Source organism: Patagioenas fasciata, chromosome 11, assembly GCF_037038585.1.
Source record: "Patagioenas fasciata isolate bPatFas1 chromosome 11, bPatFas1.hap1, whole genome shotgun sequence".
NCBI lineage: Eukaryota > Metazoa > Chordata > Aves > Columbiformes > Columbidae > Patagioenas > Patagioenas fasciata.
Window position 1 is genome coordinate 3,525,448 of NC_092530.1, and position 27,038 is coordinate 3,552,485.

At 50.8% G+C, this 27,038-nt stretch overlaps 2 protein-coding genes across 2 annotated transcripts; one reads left to right on the forward strand and one right to left on the reverse strand.

The window, feature by feature from the left end:
• The first annotated feature begins 1,077 nt into the window (after positions 1-1,077).
• LOC136106405 (olfactory receptor 14J1-like) lies at positions 1,078-8,445 on the forward strand. The gene is made up of 2 exons (XM_071813646.1): positions 1,078-1,637; positions 8,436-8,445. Exons 1-2 carry the CDS (start codon positions 1,078-1,080, stop codon positions 8,443-8,445), a joined length of 570 nt encoding a protein of 189 aa, XP_071669747.1.
• A 1,903-nt stretch (positions 8,446-10,348) lies between these two features.
• Positions 10,349-14,081, reverse strand: LOC136106491 (olfactory receptor 14J1-like). Its single transcript, XM_065846830.2, has 2 exons — positions 13,518-14,081; positions 10,349-10,378 (listed from the first exon to the last, which is right to left on the reverse strand). Exons 1-2 carry the CDS (start codon positions 14,079-14,081, stop codon positions 10,349-10,351), a joined length of 594 nt encoding a protein of 197 aa, XP_065702902.2.
• Between the last annotated feature and the right edge of the window lie 12,957 nt (positions 14,082-27,038).

Sequence of the window (27,038 nt, forward strand, 5' to 3'; positions counted from 1 at the left end):
CCTGGCCTCTCTCACACCCACCCTCACCGCATTGTCCTTCTTGCTCCCCTGCTCTGGGTCACTGCTCTTGGGATCTTGTTCTTGCTCTCAGGCTCTCTGGGGATGGCAGTTTCAGCTGCAGAGTCACAGCCTGATCTTGTGGGTCCTTTCCTGCAGGTGTGTCCATGGGAACACGTGTCCCAGCTTTGCTCTGACCTGTGGGGCTGTGGGCAATGCAGTCTGGGTGGCTGGGGAATGAGCTGAGTCTCCCTGAATCAAATTCCAACGTTAGAATTCTTGCGTGTCTCGTTGAGGTTTTCTTCCCAGCTGCGAGGTTCCCTCCAGGATGGAAACCTGTCCTATAGCATCTGTGTGTTTTCTGAAAGCTCCATGGAGAAGTGCAGAGATGCTGCAACCAAGAAAATGCTTTTTAGGAAAGGATGAGACTTGTTTTGGTTCCATCCGACAAAACTGAACCCCAGGACTGTCCCCTGTCCCCTGTTCCCATGACCCCTGCTGCAGAGCAGGGCTGACTCCTCGGCAGCCAGCGGGCACAGGCCCTGCTCCTCACGGCACCTCCAGCCAGCACCACCCAGGGCTCAGGCACAGAGCTGGAGGAAGGTCTGGAAAAGGACAAGGGGGTATGGAGGAGGGGAGGGTGTATGAGAAATGGTTTTGACTTTGCTCAGAGAAATCTCCCCTAACTTGTCACTGCCTTTTCTTCTTTGGTCAGTGTCCTATGTCGAGAGGCAGCAAATGTCCAACAGCAGTTCCTCCCAGTTCCTCCTCCTGCCGTTCGCAGACACACGGGAGCTGCAGCTCTTGCACTTCTCGCTCTTCCTGGGCATCTACCTGGCTGCCCTCCTGGGCAACGGCCTCATCATCACCACCATAGCCTGGGACCAGCACCTCCACACCCCCATGTACTTCTTCCTGCTCAACCTCGCCCTCCTTGACCTTGGCTTCATCTCCACCACTGTCCCCAAGTCCATGGCCATTTCCCTCTGCGACACCAGGGCCATCTCCTACACAGGATGTGCTGCACAGGTCTTTTTTTTCTTTTTCTATGCTACAGGAGAATGTTCTCTCCTCACCATCATGTCCTATGACCGCTACGTTGCCATCTGCAAACCCCTGCACTACGGGACCCTCCTGGGCAGCAGAGCTTGTGTCCACATGGCAGCAGCTGCCTGGGCCACTGGGGTTCTCAATGCTCTGCTGCACACGGCCAATACATTTTCACTGCCCCTGTGCAAGGGCAATGCCCTGGACCAGTTCTTCTGTGAAATCCCCCAGATCCTCAAGCTCTCCTGCTCACACTCCTACCTCAAGGAAGTCAGGCTTCTTGTGCTTAGTATATCAGTAGTATTTGGGTGTTTTGTGTTCATTGTGCTGTCCTATGTGCAGATCTTCAGGGCCGTGCTGAGGATCCCCTCTGAGCAGGGACGGCACAAAGCCTTTTCCACCTGCCTCCCTCACCTGGCCGTGGTCTCCCTGTTTGTCAGCACTGGCATGTTTGCCCACCTGAAGCCCCCCTCCATCTCCTCCCCATCCCTGGATCTGGTGGTTTCTGTTTTGTACTCACTGGTGCCTCCAGCAGTGAACCCCCTCATCTACAGCATGAGGAACCAGGAGCTCAAGGAGTCTATAAGGAAACTGTTGATTGTTTGCTTTTCAAAAGCAGTAACAAACTGACCTCAATCTTCTGCATGTCACTTGCAATAACGTATTACTTGTTCAGCCTGAGTTCTGTATGTTGTTGTTTTTGTTTTGTTTTGGTTTGGTTTTTTGTTTAGTTTTGTGTTGTTTTTGTTTTGTTTGGTTTGGTTTTTTTTGTTTAGTTTTGTTTTGTTTTTGTTTTGGTTTTTTTGTTTAGTTTTGTTTTGATTTTGTTTTGTATTTGTTTTCTGTTTGTTTTTTGTCTTTTGTGTTTGCTTTTCTTGGTTGTATTAATGCTATCCACAAGAAAAATCATTTGTCTTCTTATGGCTTTGTCCATGTCTACCTGTCTGGTGTGTCCCGTCGTCTTTGTGTAAATAAGGACCCGTACTCTCTATGTGTATAAAATGAAATAAAGGACCCCACACTGCCTTCTTTGCCCAGAATCCTCTCTCTGAGATCTCTGGAGCTGCAGGAGCCATGTCTGTGTGCTGAGGGGGAGTGAGTAGGAGCCACCCTGAGCTGGGTCTTCCTCCCATCCTGACCAACATGAATCTGTGGACTCACCCCATGGCCCTGGGCACCACAGCCCACTTGCTCTGCAGAGCAGCACTGTCAGGTTGGGGCTATGTGGAGCATGGAAAGAGGGTGCAGGAACAACCAGACAGGTCAGCATAGCTCAGCTCTCTTGGGAAAGGGCTCTGTGGGGAGATGGGATTTTCAAGGAGAAGCGTGTGGCACAGAATGTGTGCAGAAAAGACGTGGAAAGAGAAACCCTTTGCTGCAGGTGGCAGCTTAGGGCAGGTGGCCCTGGCACTGTGGCAACAGGACCTTCCTGAAGATCTCCAAGGCCAAATGTCTCATGCTGTCTTGGGTAGCAAGTCTGGACCTGGGTCTTCCAGCTGCCTGGGCTGGAGATCTGCTCAGCATGCCGACTGGATGAACATTCTCGGTGTCCTTCATTCTCACTGGTCCCCACTGCTGTGGGACCAGTTCCAGCGTGGCTGCTCTGCTGGGCTCAACTGGCAATAGGGCGGGGGGGCACGATTCAGGAAGGGGTGGGAGGGGTGAACTGGGAAATGCCCCAGAGAAGAAAACACCAGTGAACAGCTGAAGTGTGTGAGTGTGCAGGGCTGGCACACAGCAGTGTCCTCTCCCAGCCAGGCCTCCTGGGAGAGCCCTGAAGGACCAGCAGAGCAGGGCCTGGTGTGTGGCCATGTTCATGGGACAAACTGGGGAAGTTGCCCCAGGACAGTCATCACAGACCAGCCCCTCAAAACCACCATTTCCTTCACTGTCTCTTCTCTCCACCTGAGAGAGGTTGTTCATCTCTCAACACAAGGACACTCAATGAGTAGGTCAGAAGTCAATGTTTCCATTGTACGGGTGAGATATGAGTGGCTGGGAAGTGCCTGGAGGAAAGGGATCTGCGGGTGTTGACTGACAGTTGCTGAACATAAGCCAGAATGTTCCCAGGTGGCCAAAAAGGCCACCAGCATCCTGGCTTGTAAAAGGAATAGGGTGGCCAGCAGGACTAGAGAAGTGATTGTGCCTCAGTGATTGTGTTCTGAGTGCTGGTGAGGCTGCAGCTTGAATCCTGTGTTCAGTTTTGGGCCCCTCCTCATAAGAAGGACATCGAGGCACTAGAGAGAGCGTAGAGGAGGTGACGAAGCTGCTGAGGGGCTGGAGCACAAGTGTGATGAGGAGCAGTTGAGGGAGCTGGGGCTGTTCAGCCTGGAGAACAGGAGGCTGAGGGGAGACCTTCTCATTCTCTGCAACTGCCTGAAAGGAGGTTGGAGCATGGAGGGTGTTGGTCTCTTCTCCCAAGTAGCAAGTGATGGGACAAGACGAAATGGCTGCAATTTGCACCAGGGGAGGTTTAGATTGGATATTAGGAAAAAATTCTTCCTGGACAGGGTTGTCTGGTGGTAGAACAGACTGCCCAGGGCAGTGCAGGAGTCACCCACCCTAGAGGGGTGTAAAAGACATTTAAACGAGGTCCTTAGGGACGTGGTTTAGTGTGAGAGCTGGGTTATGGTTGGACTCAATGATCCCAAGGGTCTCTTCCAATCGAAGTATTCTATGATTCCATGATTCTACCTCACGTGAGAGTCCACAAAGCCAACTCAGTTGTGGACACTGACAGAACCCTGACATTTCTGTGTGTGATTCTGGGAACAAACCCCACTGACCCTGTGAGATTCATCTCAACTGCCCTGGACAGGCTCATTGCAAGTGCTCCTGTCTGTTACGTCACCCTGGCCTGTGATTCTGGATTGCGCTTTCAAAATGACAGTGCAACTGAGGAGGACCTGGCATCTGTCAAACCCATCTTCAAGAAAGGAGGAAGGAGAATGGGAAGAATCACAGGCTGGTCAGCCTGCCTCTGTCCCTGGGAAGGTGATGGGACAAGTCCTCCTGCAGCCATCTGCAGGCACTTGAAGGACAAGAAAGGGACTTGTGTACCAAAATGGGCAGTGGAAAGAAAGACATGTTATGTGTATGAAATTGTGCCAGGACTTGGACATGGTCCCCCGTGGTGTCCTTATAGCTGAATTGATGCTGTCTGGGCTGAAGAACTGGATGCTTGGTGAGAAGTTCACTGAAATATCAAGCCCAAATATAATCTGTGATGCAGTGTCCTCTGCGCAGTTACTTGTGTCATCCCTCAGTGACCAGCATTTGGACCGAAACTGCTGAAAGTCTTGATTCTCCTTTCTATGATGTGATGGAGACGACACAAAACTGAGTGGAGACCTTGAACAACCTCACTTGGTCACCATGCTTTGAGAAAGAGAGTGAAACAAGAAGATGTTCAGGGATCTCTTCAAATCTGACCTACTCTATGATTCAATGAATCTTTCCCCTGGACAAATTTTTGAAGATGAAAAAAAAAAAGGCAGAGCAGGAGATGGTATCAACATAAAAACAGCAGTTACTGAAGAGAATGTTTCTCCACTCAAATAGTTAGAAGGAAATATATTTGTTTAATCCGGTCAGGTCCTGTGTTATGCCTGGGTTATGAGGAGGGTGATGGGTGGGTATGGTATTATGAGGTCACTTGTGTCTCAGGAACTCATAACTGAGTTGGAAGGGTACGGCTGTGAAGGGGACAGTAGGGTCAGTTCTGTGTCTGGAGGGGACAGGCCAGCAGCAGGGACATGGCTGGGAAAGAACCTCTGTCAACATCCCCACAGGTCCTATCCAGGAAGAGGGCTTGGAGCTGGGTTCTCAAGGCTGACAAGGCTGGAAGGCACTCAAAGAACCCAGGTCTCTGTCCCCTTGGCCATGGCAGTTGTCTCTGCCACTGAGGCCCAGGAGAAGCCATGTTGTCCTCATGGCACTGGGGCCTCTCTGCCTCCTTGCAGTCCCATGGGGAAGCTGGAAGTTGTTGTACCAGTGTTGTCCTTCCCTCAGCCTTGCACTCCCAGGGTCCCAGGAAGACCCCTGAGCCGTGTGTGCTTACATCTCATCTGTACAATGAAAACACAGACTTTTGACCTAGTATTTCATAGAATCATAGAATGTCTTCAGTAGAAAGGGACCCCAGGATCATAGAGTCCAACTCCTGTCCCGGCGCAGGACAACGACGACAGTTCACACCGTGTGTGTGAGGAGATTGTCCACTCTCTTCTTCACCGTGGCACTCCATCGACTCCTTGCACCCCCATGGAGTGTCACACCATTGCCCTGCACTGGGCATCGCACTCCCCACATCCCCAGGAAGAACCCTGAGCCACACGTGAGGGACAGGATCTCCCTTCCTAGGGGCAGGGGCTCAAGGCTTGGCCATTGTCCTTCATCAAACAAACCAAGGGTTTTCTCAGCATCAGAGCTGCTGCACTTTGCCTTTGCCTGATGCAATCACAGCCTCCAATTATCTGCTCTAACGAGTCCCTGGGGAGGCTTTGTCAGTAACAACCCTCAGTGGGGCCCATTAATGCTTCAAGGTACTTTGGAGTTTGCTTCTGACTTGGACTTCTTGAGCAGATTCTTCAGTCTGTGCTTGGTATCTGACGTTCATGGACTCAGCACCAAACATGTCATGGGGCTCATTAAAACACAGAAAGCCCTAACGAGTGCTGTTTCTTTCTGTAATATTCTTCAAATCCAAAAGACTTGTAGAACTAATTGGAGTGGTTTCAGTGGGACACTCAATGATGAAGATTGCAGATAAGATTTCATAAAGGAGGGTGTTTTATTTCAAGGGTATTTTCTGTCATTTTTCTGTGTGTAGAAGAAGTGACAACAGCATTCTACAGTGGGCATTGATCCCGAGGGTCTCCTGTAGACATCTGCACAGGCAGGAGAACAGTCCCTTGAGGCTGGACACTGTATGGACAACCTCGCTCCTCACCCCCCACCCCCAGTCTGTAGGTTCCCTCTTTGGCCACCAGAGACTTGCACCACTTTTCCTCACATCAGACTTCTCCACTGAGCTCTGCAGGAGATGCTGCAGCTCCTGTGCACCAGCTCCACCTGCTCTCCTGTGTAAACACTGCACAGTTTAATAAACAGTAAAACACTTTCCTCAGCTGTGTGTGTAAGCTGGATCTGATGAGGTCCACCATCCACAAGGGACATCCACACAAGAACTATTTTTAGACAGAGAGATAGGAAAGGATAGATAGAAACACAATTAACTTGCTGTGTACCATGTTAATTAGACCTCTGAAGACTGGGGTAAGTTTGTAACTGCCTGAGGCTCAAAGCAGAAACCAGACAGTGGAGAGGCAACTGAACGACCAAAGAGCAAGTGGAGGAGAAACCTGAGAGCACTGGGAAGGGCGAACATCCAGACAGACTGTTGGAAAGTTGTCCTTTGACATGGACATTTAGTCAGGAGAGGTGGAAACTCCTAAATGACAAGGGAGATGAAATAATAGCATGTTGGTAATAGAAGTACAGGGGAAGACCGATATTTCTTCTCCTGCCTTTAGTACACGACCTGGTGATTCACTTTTTGTCCTTTTATTTTTTTAGTTAATATGTTAAACAAACCACCACCAAGCCCACACAAACAAACAAAAAACACCCTCAAAAACAAACAAACAAAAAACAAACAAACAAACAAAAAACACAACAAAAATATAAACACGTCCACGTTTCCAACAGACATCAGTCATTAGTTGTCTCACCATAAACAGCCAGTGCCATTTTAGGGGACCCATTTTATCCGAGGTGCTGGCCTGGGATTGGCATCTATCACAGAGGACCTGGGGGAGACCAGAGCACCTTGCAATGCAGGTGGAAGTTAGGCAGGGGTTCCCAGGGCATCTACACTGGCACCAGGTGTTTGTGTCCCTGGAGCTGAAGACATTTGTGTCCTAAATCCATGCCCAGTTCTGGAAAACTCTTTAAAAGAAAAGTAACCCTCCTAGAAAGGCTTTTAAATAGATAGATAGATAGATAGATAGATAGATAGATAGATAGATAGATAGATACATACATACATACATACATACATACATACATACATAGATAAATAAGAAGTATGTTGACACCTTCCTTTGCTTTGGATCTTTGCCTTCAGTTCTTCCTATTTTAATTTTCATCGACATTAGCTGACATACAATGAGCTTACAAGCAAGAAGCCAAGATCATTCTGTGTCTTCCATAGCACCCCATGCTCTCTGAACCTGCCCTGCCCAGGACTCCTCACACTTTGCCCAGAGCGAGTCACACTGAGGTGTTGGCTGGTTTGCTGGCTGAGATGTTGGTTTGATGGTCACCTACAGCACAGGTGGATCCTGCCCCATCATCGTCTGCTCTGCTCCAGTTAGAAACAGAGCCCAACATCACCATGGGATCATAAGAGAACTGAGGTTGAAGGGACCTCAGGAGTCTGCAGTCCAACCTGTCACCAACTGGGTCACACCAAGGTGTTCAAGCCTTGATCCAATCAGAGCTTTAGCAGGACTAGAGAAGCGATCGTCCTTTTGTACTGGGCACTGGTGAGGCTGCACCTTGAATCCTGGGGTCAGTTTTAGGCCCCTCATGGCAAGGAAGACATTGAGGTGCTGGAGAGAGTTCAGAGGAGGGTGACAAGGCTGGTGAAGGGTCTGGAGCACCAGTCTTATGAGGAGCGGTTGAGGGAGCTGGGGCTGTTCAGCCTTGAGAAAAGGAGGCTGAGGGGAGACCTTGTCACTGTCCACAACTGCCTGAAAGGAGGTTTGATCATGGTGGGTGTTGGTCTCTTCTCCCAAGTAGCAAGTGATAGGACAAGAGGAAATGGCCTCAAGCTGCACACGGGGAGATTTAGATTGGATATTAGGAAAAAATTCTTTCAGGAAAGGGTTTAGAAGCAACAGAACAGACTGCCCAGCGACGTTGTGGAGTCACCATCACTGAAGGTGTTTAAGACATACAGATGATGCACTTAGGGATATGTTTTAGTGCCAGATTTAGGTTATGGTTGGACTTAATGATCTTAAGGACCCCTTCCAACCACAATTATTCTCTGATTCTATGATAACTCATTTTTGATATTTTCTTTCTCAGAGGACCATGCAACCTCCCTGAGAGCCAGGACTTTTCTGAGGTGTTGGAGAGATGTCTCACGGTCACACCTGCCAGTTCCACCAGCACCTGTCTGTCCCTTCACAGACCAAACCTTTTCTCCATATCCCAACCTTCCAGGCGAATTTCTGGGACACAGCAAATGCTGTCCAGGTCTTCTGGGCCTGTTCAGAAGAGAGCAGCAGGCCAACATGTTGATGGGCTCCCTGTGTACTTCAAAGCTTTCCTGACCATTTCTCTCAATGCTCCACTTACACCCAAACTTTCTGGTCCTTTAGCTGTGCATGAGGAGATTGAGCAGGGATGTGGGGATGGTGCAGAAAAAAGGCTTTGTCAAACTCTCTCAGGAGTTCTGGACATCCCACAGTCAAGGATGAGGTTGCTGGAGAAACCAGTGGCATTGGTTTGAGGTCCAGGTGGAGAAGGCCTTGTGCCTGTTTACACTGGAGGAGAGCAGTGATGCATTCATGGGATGCCCATGTGGACAGGCAGGGAACAAATGGCTCCAGGGGACAAAAGGCCTTCCAGCCAGTTCTTTACCCATTACAGATACACCATCCAGGCCAGGAGCTGCAGCTTCTCCAGGAGATGCTGTGGGATATGGTGTCAAAGGCTTTACTGCAGTCTAAGGACACAACACCCACAGCCTGTGTGGCGGATTCACACCCCACGACAGACTTTCCCTCATCTGCTCAGCCGGTCACCTTGTCATAGAAGGAGATCAGGTTGGTCAAGCAGGACCTGCCTTTCACAAAGCCATGCTGATTGGGCCCGATTGCTCGTCTGGTATGGGTGACCTCACAGTCCTTTCCCAGCCATGTTCCTGCTGTTGGCCTATCCCCTGCAGAGGCAGAAGTGACCTCACAGTGCCCTGCACAGCCATTGGCTTCCTACTGGACTATGAGTTCCTGAGACACAAGTGACCACATGGCATTGTACCCAGCCATCACCCTCCTCGTGCTCCAGTGTGTGAGCAGATCAAACGGAGCTGCTTTCATCAAATGTATCCAATAGATTTCCTATCAAGGGTTTGAGTGCAGAAACGTTCCTCAGAGGACCTGCTGTATTTACTCTGGGGCATTTTATATCTCTGCTTCCGCCTCTGATTTTTATTTTCTTCTTCCTCTGTCTATTCTGACATGAAGGAGCTCTCCAAGGAAAAGATTCATGGAATCCTACAATACCGCAGGTTGGAAGAGACTCCTGAACATCATCTCTGTCCCACTGACCTTTATGGCACCCCAAGGTTCATTTGTGCTCCCTTGGGTTCATCTCACCACATGCACACATTGGACATGCACATGATGTGTATGGTTACAACTCATCTGTACCATGAAAATATGGACTTTTGACCTAGTATTTCATAGAATTGTAGAATGTCCTGAGTTGGAAGGGACCCACAAGGATCATTGAATCCAACTCCTGTCCCTGCACAGGACACCCCACAGGTCACACCGTGTGTCTGAGGACGTTGTCCAGTCTCTTCTTGAACACTGTCAGGTTGGGACCGTGACACCTCCCTGGGAGCCTGTTCAGTGTCCAGCACCTCTGGGTGAAGAACCTTTTCCTCATGTCCAACCTAAATCTCCCATGGCACATCTTCTGCCATTCCCTTGGGTTCTATCTTTGGTCATCACAGAGAATAGATCAGTACCTTCCCTTCCTTCTCCCCTTGTGAGGAAGCTGTAGCCACCATGAGGTCTCCTTTGAGTCTTTTCTTCAGCTCTGATGCTGAGAAACCCCTTGGTTTGCTTTCTGAAGCAGAAAGGAGAAGCCATGACCTGCAGGCAATGGGAAGGGGGATCCTGTCCCTCACACACGGCTCAGGACTCTTCCTGGGACCGTGAGATGTGGGTGTGCAAGGCCCAGGGAAGGACAACACTGGGACAACAACTTCCAGCTTCCCCAAGGGGCTGCAAGGAGGCACCGAGGCCCCAGTGCCATGAGGACAACATGGCTTCTCCTGGGCCTCAGTAGCAGAGACAACTGCCATGGCCAAGGGGACAGAGACCTGGGTTCTGTGGGTCCCTTCCAGCCTCACCAGCGCCCTTTTCCATCTCCACCACAGGCTGTTCTACACGATCCTACCCTGTTGGAACGATAAAGGACTCAGCACTCCGATTCAATGTGAATCACGCAAAAGCCATTTATTACAGAAACATATCTCCTTATATACGCAACTATTCTCTAATCACGAATCCACGTTCCAAGCATGGATACGCTAAATGAGTATCATGGGCAGTCCACACGCTGGAGCCCCACCGATGATAGGTCCGACGACTCACGCCATGCTGAGGCCCTGTTAATGAAGAAACGCCCCTCGTTCTCACAGCAGATTCTGTTTTCAGCTTCTCGAAGTGGCCTTGAGATTCCTTTGGGCCTGACTAATTCAACAACATATCTCCTTCTAACGAAACCCCTTCACACTACCCCTGCCCCTCTTTCCCTGCAGGCTGCAGACACCCATCTCGCTTCCCCACCTGCTCTCACCCCAGCATTTCTGCACCTTCACTGATGTGTCTGCACCCTCTCTGGCTGCTCTTTGGAACACAAACCATGGGCTGACGCAACTCCCTCTGGGTGACCTCTTGCACCACAGCACTGCCCTTCCACTGACATTTCTTCCTCCTCATATCCAATCCTCACCTTCCAAATTGCACTTTGCATTTTTTTTTTTTTCTCTCTTCTGCTTTTTCCAACTACCATGGAAAGCTCAGCCGCTTCAGAAACTGCCCTTCATGCAGGGAACCCAACGCATTAGGCTTCTTGTGGTCTTTTACCTGACCTCACCATGATTTTCTAAATCCCATGACTGCTACGGGCCACTCAGCTTCTCTGACAGACACGACCATGTTCCTGCTGCTGTCCCGTCATGTTCTCAGATGGGATGGACATGATAACACAGCTCTAAGGCATCTCCTACCCATCTCCCGGGTAGGGCCTGTGGGCACCTAGGCAGAGGTTCTTTTCCAGCCATGTCCCTGCTGCTGGGCTGTCACCTCCAGAGACAGAACTGACCTCACTGTCCCCTTCACAGCCACAGGATTCTGATTGGATTATGAGTGTCTGAAACACAACTGACCTCATAATACCACACTCATCCATCCTCCTCCTTAGCACCCAGGACCTCCCAAGACTGAAGCGTGTTCTACTCAGTCCTATACCTGCCCCTCTTTCCCACAGGCTGCAGACACCCATCTCACTTCCTCACCTTGTTCAAATTTGTCAAATATATTTCCCACTAACACTGTGAGTGAAAAGCACTCCTCACTGGAACTGCTGTTTTTATGTTAACACCTTCTAGATCTCCTCTACAGCCTTATTTTTCATTTATTTATTTATTTTTATTATTATTATTCTCCCTATTCCCTCTCCAGAAACCTCTCCAAGGCAAAAATTCTGTCAAATCACAGAATAACTCAGGTTTGCAGAGAGCCCTTGTCTCACTCATCTTGTCTCACTCATCTTGTCTCACTCTCCTGCTCAGGGCAGGGTGAACCAGGTGAGGTTGCTCAAGGACTCCATCATCCTCAAAGGCACTGAAAGTTCACTCCGTTACATCATAGGAGGGGAGAATAAAGATGTTCAACAGTGTTCCCCAAGTGCTGGCCACTGAGAGATGACACCAGTAACTGGCTGCACGGAGGACTTTGCATCTCTGATGATATTTGGGCTTGACGGTTCAGCCAACTTCCCATCCAGCATCCACTTCCTGAGCCCCATCAGCACCACTCTGGCCAAAAGGAAACCATGGCTGAGCCTGGCAAACGCCCTGTACACAACATGCCTTTCTTTCCCCTGTCCATTTGGGTTCACCAGTCCCTTCCTTGTCCTTCACATTCCTGGGAATGATTGCAGAAGGACGTGTCCCATTCCCTTCCCAGGGAGGGAGGTAGGGTGGCCAGCCTGTTATTCTCCCAGTTCCTACTCCTACTCTTCTTGAAGATGGGTTTGAGGTCTGTGTTTTCTAAGGACCCAAGAACCATTCTGGTTTCTATGGCACTTTTGACATAAATATCAGGGTTCTGTAAGGTGTCCACTGGTTTCATGGGCTCCTTATGCACCCAGGGATGCTCACAGACAGAGTCTGTCCCTTTTACACACAGAGGCAGGAGTCACAGTGTCCTTCTGGCTTCCTGTTGCCACTCCCAAAGGATGGGAGACACCTCACCCCTCTGCTGTGTCAGCTGCTCTGGACTCATCTGAGATGTCCCGCATCATGAGGAATGGAACGGGGACCTCAGTCAAAGGAAGTACAACCCAGTGCTGCATTCAGGTGATTTCCCATAGGTTGTTCCTCCCAATATAAAGTGAGCTCAAGACCTCGTGTGTTCCACAGGCCTTCACAGAATGGAAAGGAGTAGTTGATGGTGTTTGTGCTCACTCACGTTCATGTCACCTCACGTACATGATGTGCATACTCACATGTCATCTGTCCAAAGCAAACATGGACTGCTGAAACACTCATTGAGTGTCCATCCATGGAGGGAAGAACAGCCTCTTTCGGTGAGAGCGCAGGGCTGGAAATGGTGGTTGTGAGGGGCCAGTCCATGATGATGCCCTGTGGCTCCTTCTGAGGGATGTCCAGTGCACAGGGGCACAGCGTAGCCCCTGCTCTGCTGGTCCTGCAGGTCTCTGGCAGGAGGCCTGGCTGTGAGAGGGCACTGCTGTGTGCCAGCCTGCACACACACACTGTTCAGCTGTGCCCTGGGGTTTGCATCCATGGCCACTTTCATATGCATATTCTTTAGAGAATCTTTGGAAGAAGACCTAAACCATCATGCTCTACCCGTAGGAGATCACCTTTCTATCTGGAAAGGCTGTTGTGAGGCCACCTCTGTGACACAAGTGCCCATTGCCTGTCCCTGCCTGCGTTCACAGCACTGACACACAGCAGTACAGGGACCAAGCTGCCAGAGCACTCAGGCCTTGCACCAACACAAGGGATGAGAAGGAGAGTGTGGGAGTGGAACCAGAACAGCTCTGGAAGAACAAGCGCTGGGACTCCCTGGCAGGGCTGCCAGGCTGGCCTCTTTTCCCCTCTACCCAGGCACAGGAACTGTCCCTCAAAATAGGCCTTGGAGGAAGAATTTCAGAGAAAAACGTCACTGCAGAGACCTTTATTTTGTTTAAATACACAGAGATAATGGCTCCATGTTTATACAGCCGGTTGGTTTAAAAGGAAAATCAGGCAATGAATTACAAAAGGGATGAACAAAATACCATGACTGATTAAAGAATAAACACCACCAACACACACACACACACACACACGTCTGGGCCACTAATGAGTTACATTAAAACTGTTGTCTGATAAAGAGAAGATGATGGGTATCTTATTCTTTTTGAAAAGCATCCACCATCAGTTTCCTCAGGGCATCCTTGAGCTCTGTGTTCCTCATGCTGTAGATGAGGGGGTTCAATGTTGGAGGTATCAGCAAGTACGGAACAGACACCACCAGGTCCAAGGATGGGGAAGAGATGGAGGGGGGCTTCAGGTAGGCAAACATGCCAGTGCTGACAAACAGGGAGACCATGGCCAGGTGAGGGAGGCAGGTGGAAAAGGCTTTGTGCCGTCCCTGCTCAGAGGGGATCCTCAGCACAGCCCTGAAGATCTGCACATAGGACACCACGATGAACACAAAACAGCCAAATGCTAAACAGATACTGACCACCATAAGCCCCAGTTCCCTGAGGTAGGATTGTGAGCAGGAGAGCTTGAGGATCTGGGGGATTTCACAGAAGAACTGGTCCAGGGCATTGCCCTTGCACAGTGGCAGTGAAAATGTATTGGCCGTGTGCAGCAGAGCATTGAGAAACCCAGTGGCCCAGGCAGCTGCTGCCATGTGGACACAAGCTCTGCTGCCCAGGAGGGTCCCGTAGTGCAGGGGTTTGCAGATGGCAATGTAGAGGTCGTAGGACATGATGGTGAGAAGATACAACTCTGCTGAAATGAAAAAGACAAAGCAAAACAGTTGGGCAGCACATCCCATAAAATAAATGGCTGTGGTGTCCCAGAGGGTGTTGGCCATGGATTTGGGGACAATGGTGGACATGGAGCCCAGGTCAAGGAGGGCGAGGTTGAGCAGGAAGAAGTACATGGGGGTGTGGAGGTGCTGGTCCCAGGCTATGGTGGTGATGATGAGGCCGTTGCCCAGGAGGGCAGCCAGGTAGATGCCAAGGAAGAGCCAGAAGTGCAAGAGCTGCAGCTCCCATGTGTCTGTGAATGCCAGGAGGAGGAACTGGGTGATGCAGCTGATGTTGGACATTTGCTTTTCCTGAGTATGCCACACTGTCATGAGAAAAAAGCACAGTGAGAAGCCAGGGAAGAGTTCTCTGACAAACATCAAACCAACTCCCACAGACCCTCCCCTGTCACACGCAGACACTCTTTTTCTAGGACAACTTTCTCCAGCACTGTGGCTGGAGCCCTGCTTAGTGCTGGCCAAACGCGCAACCAAGAGCAGGGCCTCTGCCCATGGGTTCTCGATAAATCAGCCCAGCTCTGCAGTGGGGACTGTCCTGGTTCTGCTAACACAGAAGGGCCATCAAGACTTACTTTCCCAATGATAAGGAACAGAGATGGTGAGGGTGGGTGTGAGAGAGGCCAGGGCAGAGGCAGCCGGGCACTCAGACAGCGTCACCCTTCCCCAGCTGTGCAGCCACCTCCCAGACACCAACATTGCCGGGCAGCTGCTCTCAGCCCCTGTGCTCTGCAGAGGAACTGGAGCTCTGGCTGCACAGGAGCTGCTTCATGCCTTGGAGCCCCCGGCCCTGAGGGCAGAGGCTTTGCTGGGTGGGACAGGAGGCCAGGGGGCTGCTCACAGGAGGGATCTGCACTGCAGGGGATCACAGGGACTTTTCTCTGTGCTCCCTCCCATAACAATTCTGGGTTTAGTTTCCTCTCATTTCTGATCATTTCCCTGCTGCCTGGAGATTCTCCCCCTGGGAGGTGTTTCCCCGTCCATGTCTCTTCCCTGTCAGTGCTCACAGACCCCATCCCACCCTCTGTGCCCTCCCCCGGCCCTACAGATCCTGCCTGTTCACAGGGCACTGCCTGGGGGCATCTTCCTGTTTGCAGGCTGGAAAACAGGACAGGTCAGACTAGGCTGACGGGTCCAGCCAAGGTGATGCAGGTGCTGTGCACAGGCAGAGGGGTGGTGAAGGGATGTTATGAGCCTTCTGGCAGATGTACTGATCACTCAGAGTTGCAGTTCAGGAGTCTCAGTGACTTGTTTAAGCAGGAGAGCTCGTTCTGAATTTATCCTGTCCTGCACCCCCCCACCCCTTGGGAGAGAAAACTCAAAAGACAGGCTCAGGAAAGCTCCTTATGTGTCTGGTAATCCTTGCATTGATCTTGTCCTTGGGGCATCCCCTTGGAAAAATCCTGCATGTGATCTGAAGCTGTGAGCAGCGCTGAGCCACGCAGCAACCTCTCCACAGCAGAAGCACCTTTCCTGCTGTGATAGGGGTCACTCCTTCCCCCCACCGCTTCTCCCCAGAGCTCTGTAAGGATCCCTCATGGGCAGGGACCGTGCTCTTCAGGACAGCTCTGGGCACCCCTGGGTGCTCACTTGGCTTCAGAGCTATTCAACATTGCCTGACAAGATCCCCTCCTTACAGATCCCACCAGCTGTGCCTGTGCCAGTTTTAGGAGATGCCTCCAGGAGTTACAGCTGCATTGCCCTGCACCCAGAGACTTACCATGGCAAGGGCTGCAAAGGTTTCTCCTCCAGTGAGCTCTCAGTCATCCTCCCAATCCTGACCACCTTTAATCTCTCTCTGCCTTGCTCGTCTCCCTGAGATCCCCAGGCAGAGCCCTCAGCCCTGCTGCGCTGTGCAGAGGAGCTGCTCCTGGGCAGAGCTGTCTCTCTGCAGCGCTGCCGCTTGCCAGGAGCTCCCTCTGTCCCAAGAGCCCAGCCCAGCTCAGCAGCACAGGAGCAGCCCAAGGCAGTTTAATGACCCCTCTGGTGGGTTTGGTGTAGAGTCCATGAACATCAGACCTTGAGGGGAAGAAGAAGAAACTTCTCAAGAAATCAAAGTCAGATTCAAACTCCATAGTTTCTGGTATTGTTAATGGGTCCCACTGAGGGACACTACTGAGCAACGGTCTCCAGGATCTGGTTAGAGTAGAAAACCGGAGGCAGTGATGACAGGTCAGGAAAAGCAAAGTAAAGGTCTCTCTGAGGCTGAGTAAACCTGGATGTGTTTCATTAACCAAAGGTCAAGCCCTGACCCCCAGCCCTGGGAAGGCAGATCCTGTCCCTCCCATGTTGCCCAGGGCCCTTCCTGGACAGTGTGATGTGGGGCTGTGCAAGGCCAAGGGCAGGACTATGGTCCCACAGCTCCCAGGTTCCTGGCTGGGGACAAGGAGGGTTTTGGAGCTCATTGACAACGTCTTCCTGACATGGGTGACTCAGGAGTCAGTGAGGTGAGGTGCCCAGCCACTCTCACCCCCAGTTCCAAGACTTAGCCGTGTACATCCAGTTGGATGTTACAAATTACTTGACCGTGGAGAAGAAATGGAAAACATCTTCTGTCAGCAACCTTAGGATGTCTCCAGTCAATGAGCAGGTTCCTATGGAGAACTGTAATGACCCTGACACTCACTGGCCAGGAGGTGATCTTGGGCCGACTTCTTAACATGTCTGCCTGGTGGGCCAATAGGGGTGATGTTCACCTGGATCTATTCCTGATCAAGAAGGAAGAGCTGGTGAGGGATGTGAACGTCAGTGTCCACCTTGGCTGTTGTGACCAGGAAACAGTGGGGTCCCAGGCACCAGAGGGGAGGGAGGAAGGCCAGCAGCAGAGCACAGGCTGGTGGGCTCCAGAGAAGGCTTTGCCATACTGGAGGATGGCAGACGAGTTGGTTACATGGAAGAAGGCCTGAAAGGTGAAGAAGCTCAGGAAACCAGAGCAGCCTTACAGGACAGCCTGCTCCAAGCACAAGAATAATTTCTTTGAGAACCCATGAAAAGAAGCATTTATCTTGTGAGGCTGCTCATCTGAACTGATGGAGCTCCAGGACAAAAAGGCAGCACACAGGAGGTGGAAGCAGGGGAAGCTGCAGAGGAGGAATTTAGAAACCTTGTCCATCGATGTAAAGATGATGCCAAAGCTGATCTGAACTTCATAGCTGCAGGGGAGAATGAAGGCAGCAAGACGAGCTTACACAGTTTCCTTAAAATAAGAGACGTGGGCCTCCTGCTCAACTTTGTAAGAGTACAATCAGACAGGACTGAGGTTCTTCATGGCTTCTTTGCCCCCATCTTCACCAGCAAGGTCTCCTGGGAGTTCATTCCGAAACTCAGGAGTCTGGAGAAAACCCAGCAATGGATGGGGCTCAAGTCAGGGTGACCTGAGGCAACTCAGATACTCAGACACCATTACAGAAAATGAAAACTGAGCATGGAAGGAAATAGAAGAAATTTAGCTTTATTGCTATTTATTATGGAAATGCTCTCTGTTTTAGTATTTCTGAAATCTCCCTAATCATCAACAACAGACTTGAAGCCTTTAGGAAAGAGATGCACAGAGCCTTGCCTTGTAAGAGCATTTCAGATGTTAATGAGCCCTCTGCTGCCATGATCCTGAACTGCAGATGCTGAAACAACGAACAAATCTCTAATGAAGTGAAAGGCAGAAGCAAACCCCAAGTTTCTGATGGTGTGATGGCCCATGAAGGGCCATCACTGACACAGCTGTGAAGGAAACAACAAGTGCAGGTCCCTGTCCCTGGAGGCTGGTGAAGGAAAGACTTGGAGACACTGGTTACAGGTGGTAAGGGCCATGTGGAGGTGGCTCTGATGCCATGTGAGCCCTTGATGCTTGTTCATCATCACAATGGGTGAGCCCTGACCCCTGGGACCTGGTAGATTTTTCTCAAATGTTTTACAAGGCTTTTCCTGTGGTCACTGTGAGTGTTTCATGCTTTGGGGGTGGGTTTTATGTCAAGTGCTGTTGCTTTAACTGCAAGGCTCTGGTTTTCTATGGAGCTGCAAATGCCTGTGAGTTCTTCACAACTCACCCAGCTTCTTTCATACACCTGGCAATGGTCACCAATCACCTCAATGTCCCAGTCCCAAACTTGCTTGAATCCTCTCTTTGGATCCATACCCATCACTCCAGGAGGTTCATGCATCCACCAGGCTCATGGATGATTCCTGAGGACCATCCAAGTGTGGGCAGTGTAAGAGAGGAGCAGAGCAGGGTCAGCTCATGGGCCATGACTGAGCACAAACACCCCAGCAGCAGCCATTCCCCATCTCCCAGGCACAGCCATGCCCACAGGATGGAAATGACACTGCCATATATGAGTAGCCCAAGAGAGGCCTTTCTTCCTTCCATATTCCCAGGAAAATCTTCCTCCTGTTCCTCCTCCACCTGCAGACATCAACTGCTTTCCATTTCTGGGCTCAGACATGGCTGGAAGGGTTCACTGAAGCCATCAGCCATCTCATTGCTTCTCCCTGACATGCCCTGACCCTCTCCCACACCTACACATGGCCAATCACGGCTGCTCAGGGCCTCCCACTCTTCAGAAGAGGCCTTGAGCTTCTTGGTTCTTCATGGTGATAATAATAAACTTCTTTGCTCTCTCAGAGTTCATGGTGAGCTTTCTTGTCCATAACAGCCCCTTATGGCCATGTCTTACTGAATCGTTGTGTTTTTATGATCATTTGTGCAGAAAGGGCAGTCACAGGACACCACCCATTATGTCAAAACTGATGCCGAGTGAAATGCCGTAAAGACCTGGTGAGTTACCCCTGTGTCTAGATAAGTTATGCAAACATGTGAAGGACTTCTCATGCCTTTTAACCTGATTATCCTCAGAAGGCCACCAGCCTTGCATCTCAGGAAATGGGATGCCAGAGTTCAAGGGCAGGATGGTTTGGGCTCTGTCCTGGGATCTGGAAACTGAAACGTGCTCCCATCTCCCAACCCCCTGCCCTCCTCAATGAGGGTGTGAGACATTCTGCCAGCGAGGGCTGAACTCACAGTCATGACCAGTATCTTATGTCCAAATGCAGCCAATGGTGTCCTGCCAGCTCAGTATTTGGGGTTCCATCCCTGGAGGTATTTAAAAGACCTGGAGATGTGGCGCTTTGGGGTATGGTTTAGTGGTAGACTGGGCAGTGTTTGATTTATGGTTGGAGTCCATGTTCTTAAGGGACTTTTCCAGCCTTAATTGTTCTATGATGCTATGATTCTATGATTTGGGTTGAAACCATTTCAATTCCATCACCTCCAGCTTCCCTCAGAGGCTGCTGTTCTGTGGCACAGCTGTCCTGGCTCTCCAGGCAGGTTGGGCACTGGTTTGGTGCCTGCATTGGCAGTTTTCCCCTTCCTGGGGTATAAGGCTGTTGAGGAGAGACAGTTGTAGAGATTTGGGTCACCAGGCTTTGGAGCAATCCTTTCAAAATCTGAGCAGGCTGGGCTTTGGTACAAAGGCACAAAGGACACCAGAATGTTTATGTGGTGTGCACTGACACACATTGTCACCTGCACTTCCAGTCTCTGCAGTCCCAGCTGTGCAGCAGAGTCTGGAGTTCTGAGCTCCCTTCACCTACCCTGTGTGACACGTGGAAAATGGAACTAGCCCAGTCAAATGGCTGATTTTGATTCTCTTCACAGCCTGAAGCACCACATGCGTCAGGAGATGAACCAGGATACCCAAAGAGGACTCGCATGCTCTGCACTTACAGTTTTGGTGTTCACTGGAATCTCAGCAGACATGTCGCACTGATATCTGGGTTCAAGGAGTTGGTCAAGAGCCTCTTCTCCATTTCTGTAATGATGGCTTTGCTGCCTGGCAGATGTGCAGACTCTGTACATGGATGCTGACACCTCTTGAACAACCTGCTCTGAATGGGTTAACAACATGGGCTGTTCTTCCTGGAAGGGCATTAGGACAGCAAACAAGAAGACCCTGGGTTGAGGTAAATGAAAAGGTATGCAAAAGTTGTGGTAAAGACTGTTCGGGGGCACTTGTAAAGCATCCTGGCATCTTATGTGAGCTATTCCTGTGGTCAGGGAGAACCTGAGAGCTTTGTCTAAACTGAAAACATGAAGTGGAACAAAGCACAGCTGCATTCAGGCTAAAAGGGACCTCAGCAGTTGTCTTGACCAACCTTCTGCTCACAGCAGGGTCAGACCAGATTACTCAGTGCTTTATCCAAACACATCCTGCCCACTTTCTGGAACAGAGTGAGTGTGCACTCCTGGGACACAGCTTCCAGTGCTTGACTGTCCTCATGACTGAAAAGTTTCTCCCTCTCTATAGCACGTTTCCAAGCCCAACGATCCAGATTGGTTTTTTACCCATCTACTTACACACTGACACAGACCAGAATATCCCACCTTGGAAACAAGAATATTGTTGGGGATGATGCTGAATGCCTTGCTCACTTCCAGGTAACAGACCACCACTGCTCTGCCCACATCCAAACCCTGTCCTTTCCTCACAGAAAGCAAAGAGGATGGACAGGCACAACCTGCCCTGGGTAAACCCCGTCACCTTCTCTTCCAGACACCCAGAAATGGGGTCCCAGTGGACATGTTCTGGGGCACAGCCCTTAGTTCCCCTGCTCACCCATTGGCCATTTTGAAAAGTGCACACACTGTGTGAGAGCTGCCAGTGGTCAGGGAGTCCCCCCAGTGTCCATGAGCTTTCCAAGATGGCGGAGAGTGGCCTCCCTGTGACATCGTCCTGCTGTCTCAGCTCCTGGGATGCTGCCCCTGCTGTCCCATAGACTGGAGAGGGTTGTGTTAGTTCCAGTGACCCCTGACTTGATCCCCATCCTCCGCTGGTTGTTCTCCAGATTCCTGTCTCCAGTCATGGAGTCCTGGGACACATGTGGGTGAAGATGGAGGACAAGAAGACACAGGGATTCTCACCTCTTTCCCTTATTAAATTCATCAATGGCCACACACTTTCTTTGTTTCTCCTTCAACTGTCCCTGCAGTAGTAACAGCTCATTATGGGCCCTTGAATCGCCTTACAGGTCTGGACTGAGTTCTGATCTGGCCTGTTGCTGTGCTTGGATGCTGCTGTCCTCGCAGACCAGATGAACTGACTTCTGCCACCCTGCCTGGCAGTTCATTCCATCCGTGTCACAGCTCTGTCTGCAGCACTGACAGCTCCAGCTCCCCAGTCAGGTCCCTGGCTGAGGCCATTGCCTCACATCTGGGCTGAACCACCCCAGCTGTGGCACCAGCCCAGCTCTGACCTGCCACAAGAAACCTGGTACCAAGTGTCCAAGAGCCCATGTGTGCAAAGGCTTTGCTATAGAACACAGACATGACATGGCCAAAGACTGATGAATGTCTCTCTAGACCTAGGAGTATAAAAACAGAATAAAATGCTTAAACTCATTCAAATGAAGAAATTCCCATCCACAGTTTACAGAAATTAGATAATTTGCTGTAACGTTCCTGGTGTCCTGCCTAATGATGGGACAAGAAAACATGATTCTCATACTGATTTATTTTTTAATACAAAGAACACAATACTGGCAAGAAGTGTCTGTTCAGAGGAGAGAGAATCAACATCACTGATTACTTGAGGCTGTTTGAAAGGATGTGCCCCTGGAGCCCCAGGGACACATGGAGGGAACCCAGAGGGGACAGAGAAAGGGACATCATGGGCTGCTCCTGTGCTGCTGAGCTGGGCTGGGCTCCTGGGACAGAGGGAGCTCATGGCAAGCGGCAGCGCTGCAGAGAGACAGCTCTGCCCAGCAGCAGCTCCTCTGCACAACGCAGAAGGGCTGAGGGCTCTGCCTGCAGCACCAAGGGCAGAGGAGCCAGGCACAGAGAGGGGAAAGGCAATGTAGGTGGTTCGCTGCTGAGGGCTCATTGAGAGACAAATCTTCACAGTCCTTACATGGTAAGTCTCTGGCTGTAGGACAATGCAGCTGCATTTCCTGGAGAGAGACCCTAAAGATGATTCATCCCACAATCTACAGGATCTGTCAGGTCTTTCTCACAGTATCTCTGTTGTAGAGAAGAACACACTCCAGAGCAGGGCTTCCCTGCAGCACCATCAATGGGAAAGGGCATCATGGCACCTTCTGCTGAGGGTGACTGCAGGGGGAGATCCCAGGGGTGCCCAGGGCTGTCCTGCAGAGCAGGGTCCCTGCACCCCAGGGCTGTGCCAGGGCAGGGACTCTGCCGCCTGCCAGGGTCAGCACTCAGCCTGCCCGGGGAGATCCCAACAATACTGAGGGGAGAAGATGTCACATGAAGGAGCAAGCCCGATAGGGCAGGAAATGTGTTTCTGCTGTGGAGAGGGTGCTGTGTGGGTCATGGCTGCTCACACCTCCAGATCACCCCAAGATTTTTCCAGGGGGATGCCTCAAGGACAAGATCAGTGCAAGGATTACCAGACAGAAAAGGAGCTTTCCTGCGCCTGTCTTTTCAGTTTCCTCTCCCAAGGAGTGGGGGGTGCAGGAAAGGATAAAATGAAAATGAGCTCTCATGCTTAAACAAGTCACTGAGACTCCTGAACTGCAACTCTGAGTGATCAGTACATCTGCCAGAAGGCTCATAACATCCCTTCACCACCCCTCTGCCTGTGCATAGCACCTGCATCACCTTGGCTGGACCCCTCAGCCTAGTCTGACCTGTCCTGTTTTCCAGCCTGCAAACAGGAAGATGCCCCCAGGCAGTGCCCTGTGAACAGGCAGGATCTGTAGGGCCGGGGGAGGGCACAGAGGGTGGGATGGGGTCTGTGAGCACTCACAGGGAAGAGGCATGGACAGGGAAACACCTCCCAGGGGGACAATCTCCAGGCAGCAGGGAAATGATCAGAAATGAGAGGAAACTAAACCTGGAGTGGTTATGGGAGGGAGAACAGAGAAAAGACCCTGTGATCCTCTGCAGTGCAGATCCCTCCTGTGAGCAGCCCCCTGGCCTCCTGTCCCACCCAGCAAAGCCTCTGCCCTCAGGGCCGGGGCTCCAAGGCATGAAGCAGCTCCTGTGCAGCCAGAGCTCCAGTTCCTCTGCAGAGCACAGGGGCTGAGAGCAGCTGCCCGGCAATGTTGGTGTCTGGGAGGTGGCTGCACAGCTGGGGAAGGGTGACGCTGTCTGAGTGCCCGGCTGCCTCTGCCCTGGCCTCTCTCACACCCACCCTCACCGCATTGTCCTTCTTGCTCCCCTGCTCTGGGTCACTGCTCTTGGGATCTTGTTCTTGCTGTCAGGCTCTCTCGGGATGACAGTTTCAGCTGCAGAGTCACAGCCTGACCTTGTGGGTCCTTTCCTGCAGGTGTGTCCATGGGAACAGTTGTCCCAGCTTTTCTCTGCTCTGTGGAGCCGTGGGCAATGCAGTCTGTGGGGCTGGGGAATGAGCTGAATCTCCCTGAATCAAATGCCGACATTAGGACTGTTGGCTGTGTCACTGAGGTTTCCTTCCAAGCTGTGAGTTTCCATCCAGGATGCAAACCTGTCCTACAGCATCTGTGTGTTATGTGAAATCCCCACAGATAAGCACAAAGCTGCTGTGACAGAGAAAATGCTCTTTGGTTTTTGAAATGAGCCATGTGTGTCCTGGTTCGAATGTGAATGCTGAGACCTTAGGAAAGGGTGAGACATGTTTTGGTTCCATTTGACAAAGATGAACCCCAGCTGGAGGAAGGTCTGGAAGAAGGAGAAGGGGGTGTGGAGTAGGGGGAGGATGTGTGAGAAATGGCTTTGATTTCCTCAGAGAAGTCTCCTCTTACTTGTCTGTTTTGCCCTGTGACAGTGCCCCATGTGCAGAGCCAGCAAATGCCCAACAGCAGCTCCATCACCCAGTTCCTCCTCCTGCCGTTCACAGACACACGGGAGCTGCAGCTCTTGCACTTCTGGCTCTTCCTGGGCATCTACCTGGCTGCCTTCCTGGGCAACGGCCTCATCATCACCACCATAGCCTGGGACCAGCACCTCCACACCCCCATGTACTTCTTCCTCCTCAACCTCTCCCTCCTCGACCTGGGCTCCATCTCCACCACTCTCCCCAAGTCCATGGTCAATTCCCTCTAGGACACCAGGAACATCTCCTATACAGGATGTGCTGCCCAAGTCTTTTTTCTCTTGTTCTGTGCTACAGCAGAATATTCTCTCCTCACCATCATGTCCTACGACCGCTACGTTGCCATCTGCAAACCCCTGCACTACGGGACCCTCCTGGGCAGCAGAGCTTGTGTCCACATGGCAGCAGCTGCCTGGGCCACTGGGTTTCTCTATTCTCTGCTGCACACGACCAATACATTTTCACTGCCACTGTGCAAGGGCAATGTCCTGGGCCAGATTCTCAAGCTCTCCTGCTCGCACTCCTACCTCAGGGAAGCTGGGCTTATTGTTGTCAGTGTCTTCTTAGTTTTTTTATGTTTTGTGTTCATTGTGGTGTCCTATGTTCAGATCTTCAGGGCCGTGCTGAGGATCCCCTCTCAGCAGGGATGGCACAAACCCTTTTCCACCTGCCTCCCTCACCTGGCTGTGGTCTCCCTGTTTGTCAGTACCGCCGTATTTGTCCACCTAAAGCCCCCCTCTCTTTCTTCCTCATCCCTGGACCTGGTGGTGTCTGTTCTGTACTCGGTGGTGCCTCCAGCAGTGAACCCTCTCATCTACAGCATGAGGAACCAGGAGCTCAAGGATGCCTTGAGGAAACTAATGACGGGATGCATTTGAAGTGCTCATCAACTGCTCTCTAACAGATAACAGTTTTAATGTAACTCATTAGAGGCCCAGACTTCTGGGTGTGTGTGTTAGTGGTATTTATTTTTTAATAAATCATGATATTTTTGTCATCCGCTTTCTAATCCATCGCTTCAGACAAGCCAGAAGGGAAAGACTCCAGCCTGGCTGAACAGAGAGTTTCAGGTGGAACTCAGGAATAAAAGAATTCAAAAACTATGGAAGGAGAGTCTGGCAAGCCAGGAGATATACAGGGATGTCATGAAGCTGTTCAGGAAGGAATCAGAAGGGCCAAAGCCCAACTGGAGCTGAATCTGTCCAGTGCCATAAAGGAAAAATAATATTTCTATAAATACATTATCCACACAAGGAAGGTAAAGAGAAACGTCATCCTTTATTGGATGCAGGAGGAAACACAGTGACAAGGATTAGGAAAAGGCTGAGGCCTTCTTGCCTCAGTCTTTAATAGTCAGAACAGTTGTGCTCCAGGTCCCCAGCCCCCTGAGCCAGAAAACAGGGATGGGGAGCAAATTGAAGCTCAAAAAATCCAAGGGAAATGGCTGGTGACCTGCTACAACACTTGAACACCCACAAGTCTATGGGGCCAGATGGGATACACCAAGGGTGCTGAGGGAGCTGGCGGAGGTGATCACTGAGCCTCTTTCCATTATCTACCAGCAATCCTGGCTAAGTGGGGCGGTCCCGGTTCACTGGAAGTTGGTGAAAGTGACACCCATCTACAAGACAGGACATAAGAAGGATCTAGGGAACTATAGTCCTGTCAACCTGACCTCAGTCCCAGGGAATAGTATGGATCATATCATCCTGAGTGCCATTATGTGGCAGACACAGGACAACCAGGTGATCAGTCCTAGGCAGCATGGGTTTAAGAAAGGCAGGTCCTGCTTGACAAACCTGACCTCCTCTATGACAAGGCACCCTGTATAGGGGATCAGGGAAGCTTTAGTAAGACTTTGACACAGTTTCCCACAGCATCTCCTGGAGAAGCTGCAGCTCATGGCCTGGATGGTGTATCTGGGATGGATAAAGAACTGGCTGGAGGGTCGGGCCCAAGGAGTTGTGGTGAACGGAGCCAAATCCAGTTGGTGGCCGGTCATGAGTGGTGTCCCCAGGGCTCAGTATTGGTGCCAGTTCTGTTTAATTTCTTTATCAAGGATTTAGACAAGGGGATCACGTGCACCCTCAATAAGTTTGCAGATGACACCAAGTCTGTTGGGAGTGTTGACCTGCTAGAGGGTAGGAAGTCTCTACAGAGAGATCTGGATCAGGTGGATCGATGGGCTGAGGCCAATTGTATGAGGTTCAACATGGCCAAATGCTGGGTCCTGCACTTGGGTCACAACAACCCCAGGCAGCGCTACAGGCTGAGGGAAGAACGGCTAGAAATTTGTTGAGGACGGAAAGGACCTGGGGCTGTTGTTGACAGTGGTTGAACCTAAGCCAGCATGTGCCCAGGTGGCCAAATAGGGCCAGGGGTATCCTGGTTGGATCAGCAATAGTGTGGCCAGCAGGACTAGGGCAGTGATTGTTCTCATGTACTGAGGACTGGTGAGTCTGCACCTCGAGTCCTGGGGTCAGCTTTGAGCCCCTTATGACAAAAAAGACCTTGAGGTTCTGGAGCAAGTTCAGAGAAGGGAACGGAGTTGGTGAGGGGCTGACGAGCAAGTGTGATGAGGAGCAGTTGAGGGAACAGGAGATGTTTAACCTGGAGAACAGGAGGCTGAGGGGAGACCTTATGAGTGTCCACAACTACCTGAAAAGAGGTTGGAACATGGAGGATGTTGATCTCTTCTCCCAAGTACCGAGGGATAGGACAAGACGGAATGGCCTTAAGTTGTGCCAGGGGAGGTTTAGATTGGACATAAGGAAACGCTTCTTCATGGAAAAGGTTGTGAAGCAGTGACTAGGGTTCCCAGGGAAGTGGTTGAGTCATCATTCCTGGGGGTGTCTAAAAGATGTATAGAGAAGGTTCTCTGGGAAATGGTTTAGTGCTAGAGTTAGGTTATGGTTGGACTTCATGGTCTCCTCTAAATAAAATGATTTTATGGTTCTAGGATCCTGTGATTCTATGCTTGAAGGGCTATTTCCCAGATGGTGGAGCTTTCCTTGGAGATAGGAATCATAGAAGCATAGAGAGTGTTGGAAGGGAGCTTCAAAGGTCATCTAGTCCGACTCCCCTGCCATGGGCA

Coding starts and splice junctions, on each gene's coding strand:
- LOC136106405 (XM_071813646.1), top strand. CDS start 1,078: ATGTCCTATGACCGCTACGTTGCCATCTGCAAACCCCTGCACTACGGG.
- LOC136106491 (XM_065846830.2), bottom strand. CDS start 14,081: ATGTCCTACGACCTCTACATTGCCATCTGCAAACCCCTGCACTACGGG. Junction 10,379..13,517: donor ATGCCCTGAGGAAACTGATG/GTGGATGCTTTT, acceptor ATACTCATTTAG/CGTATCCATGCTTGGAACGT.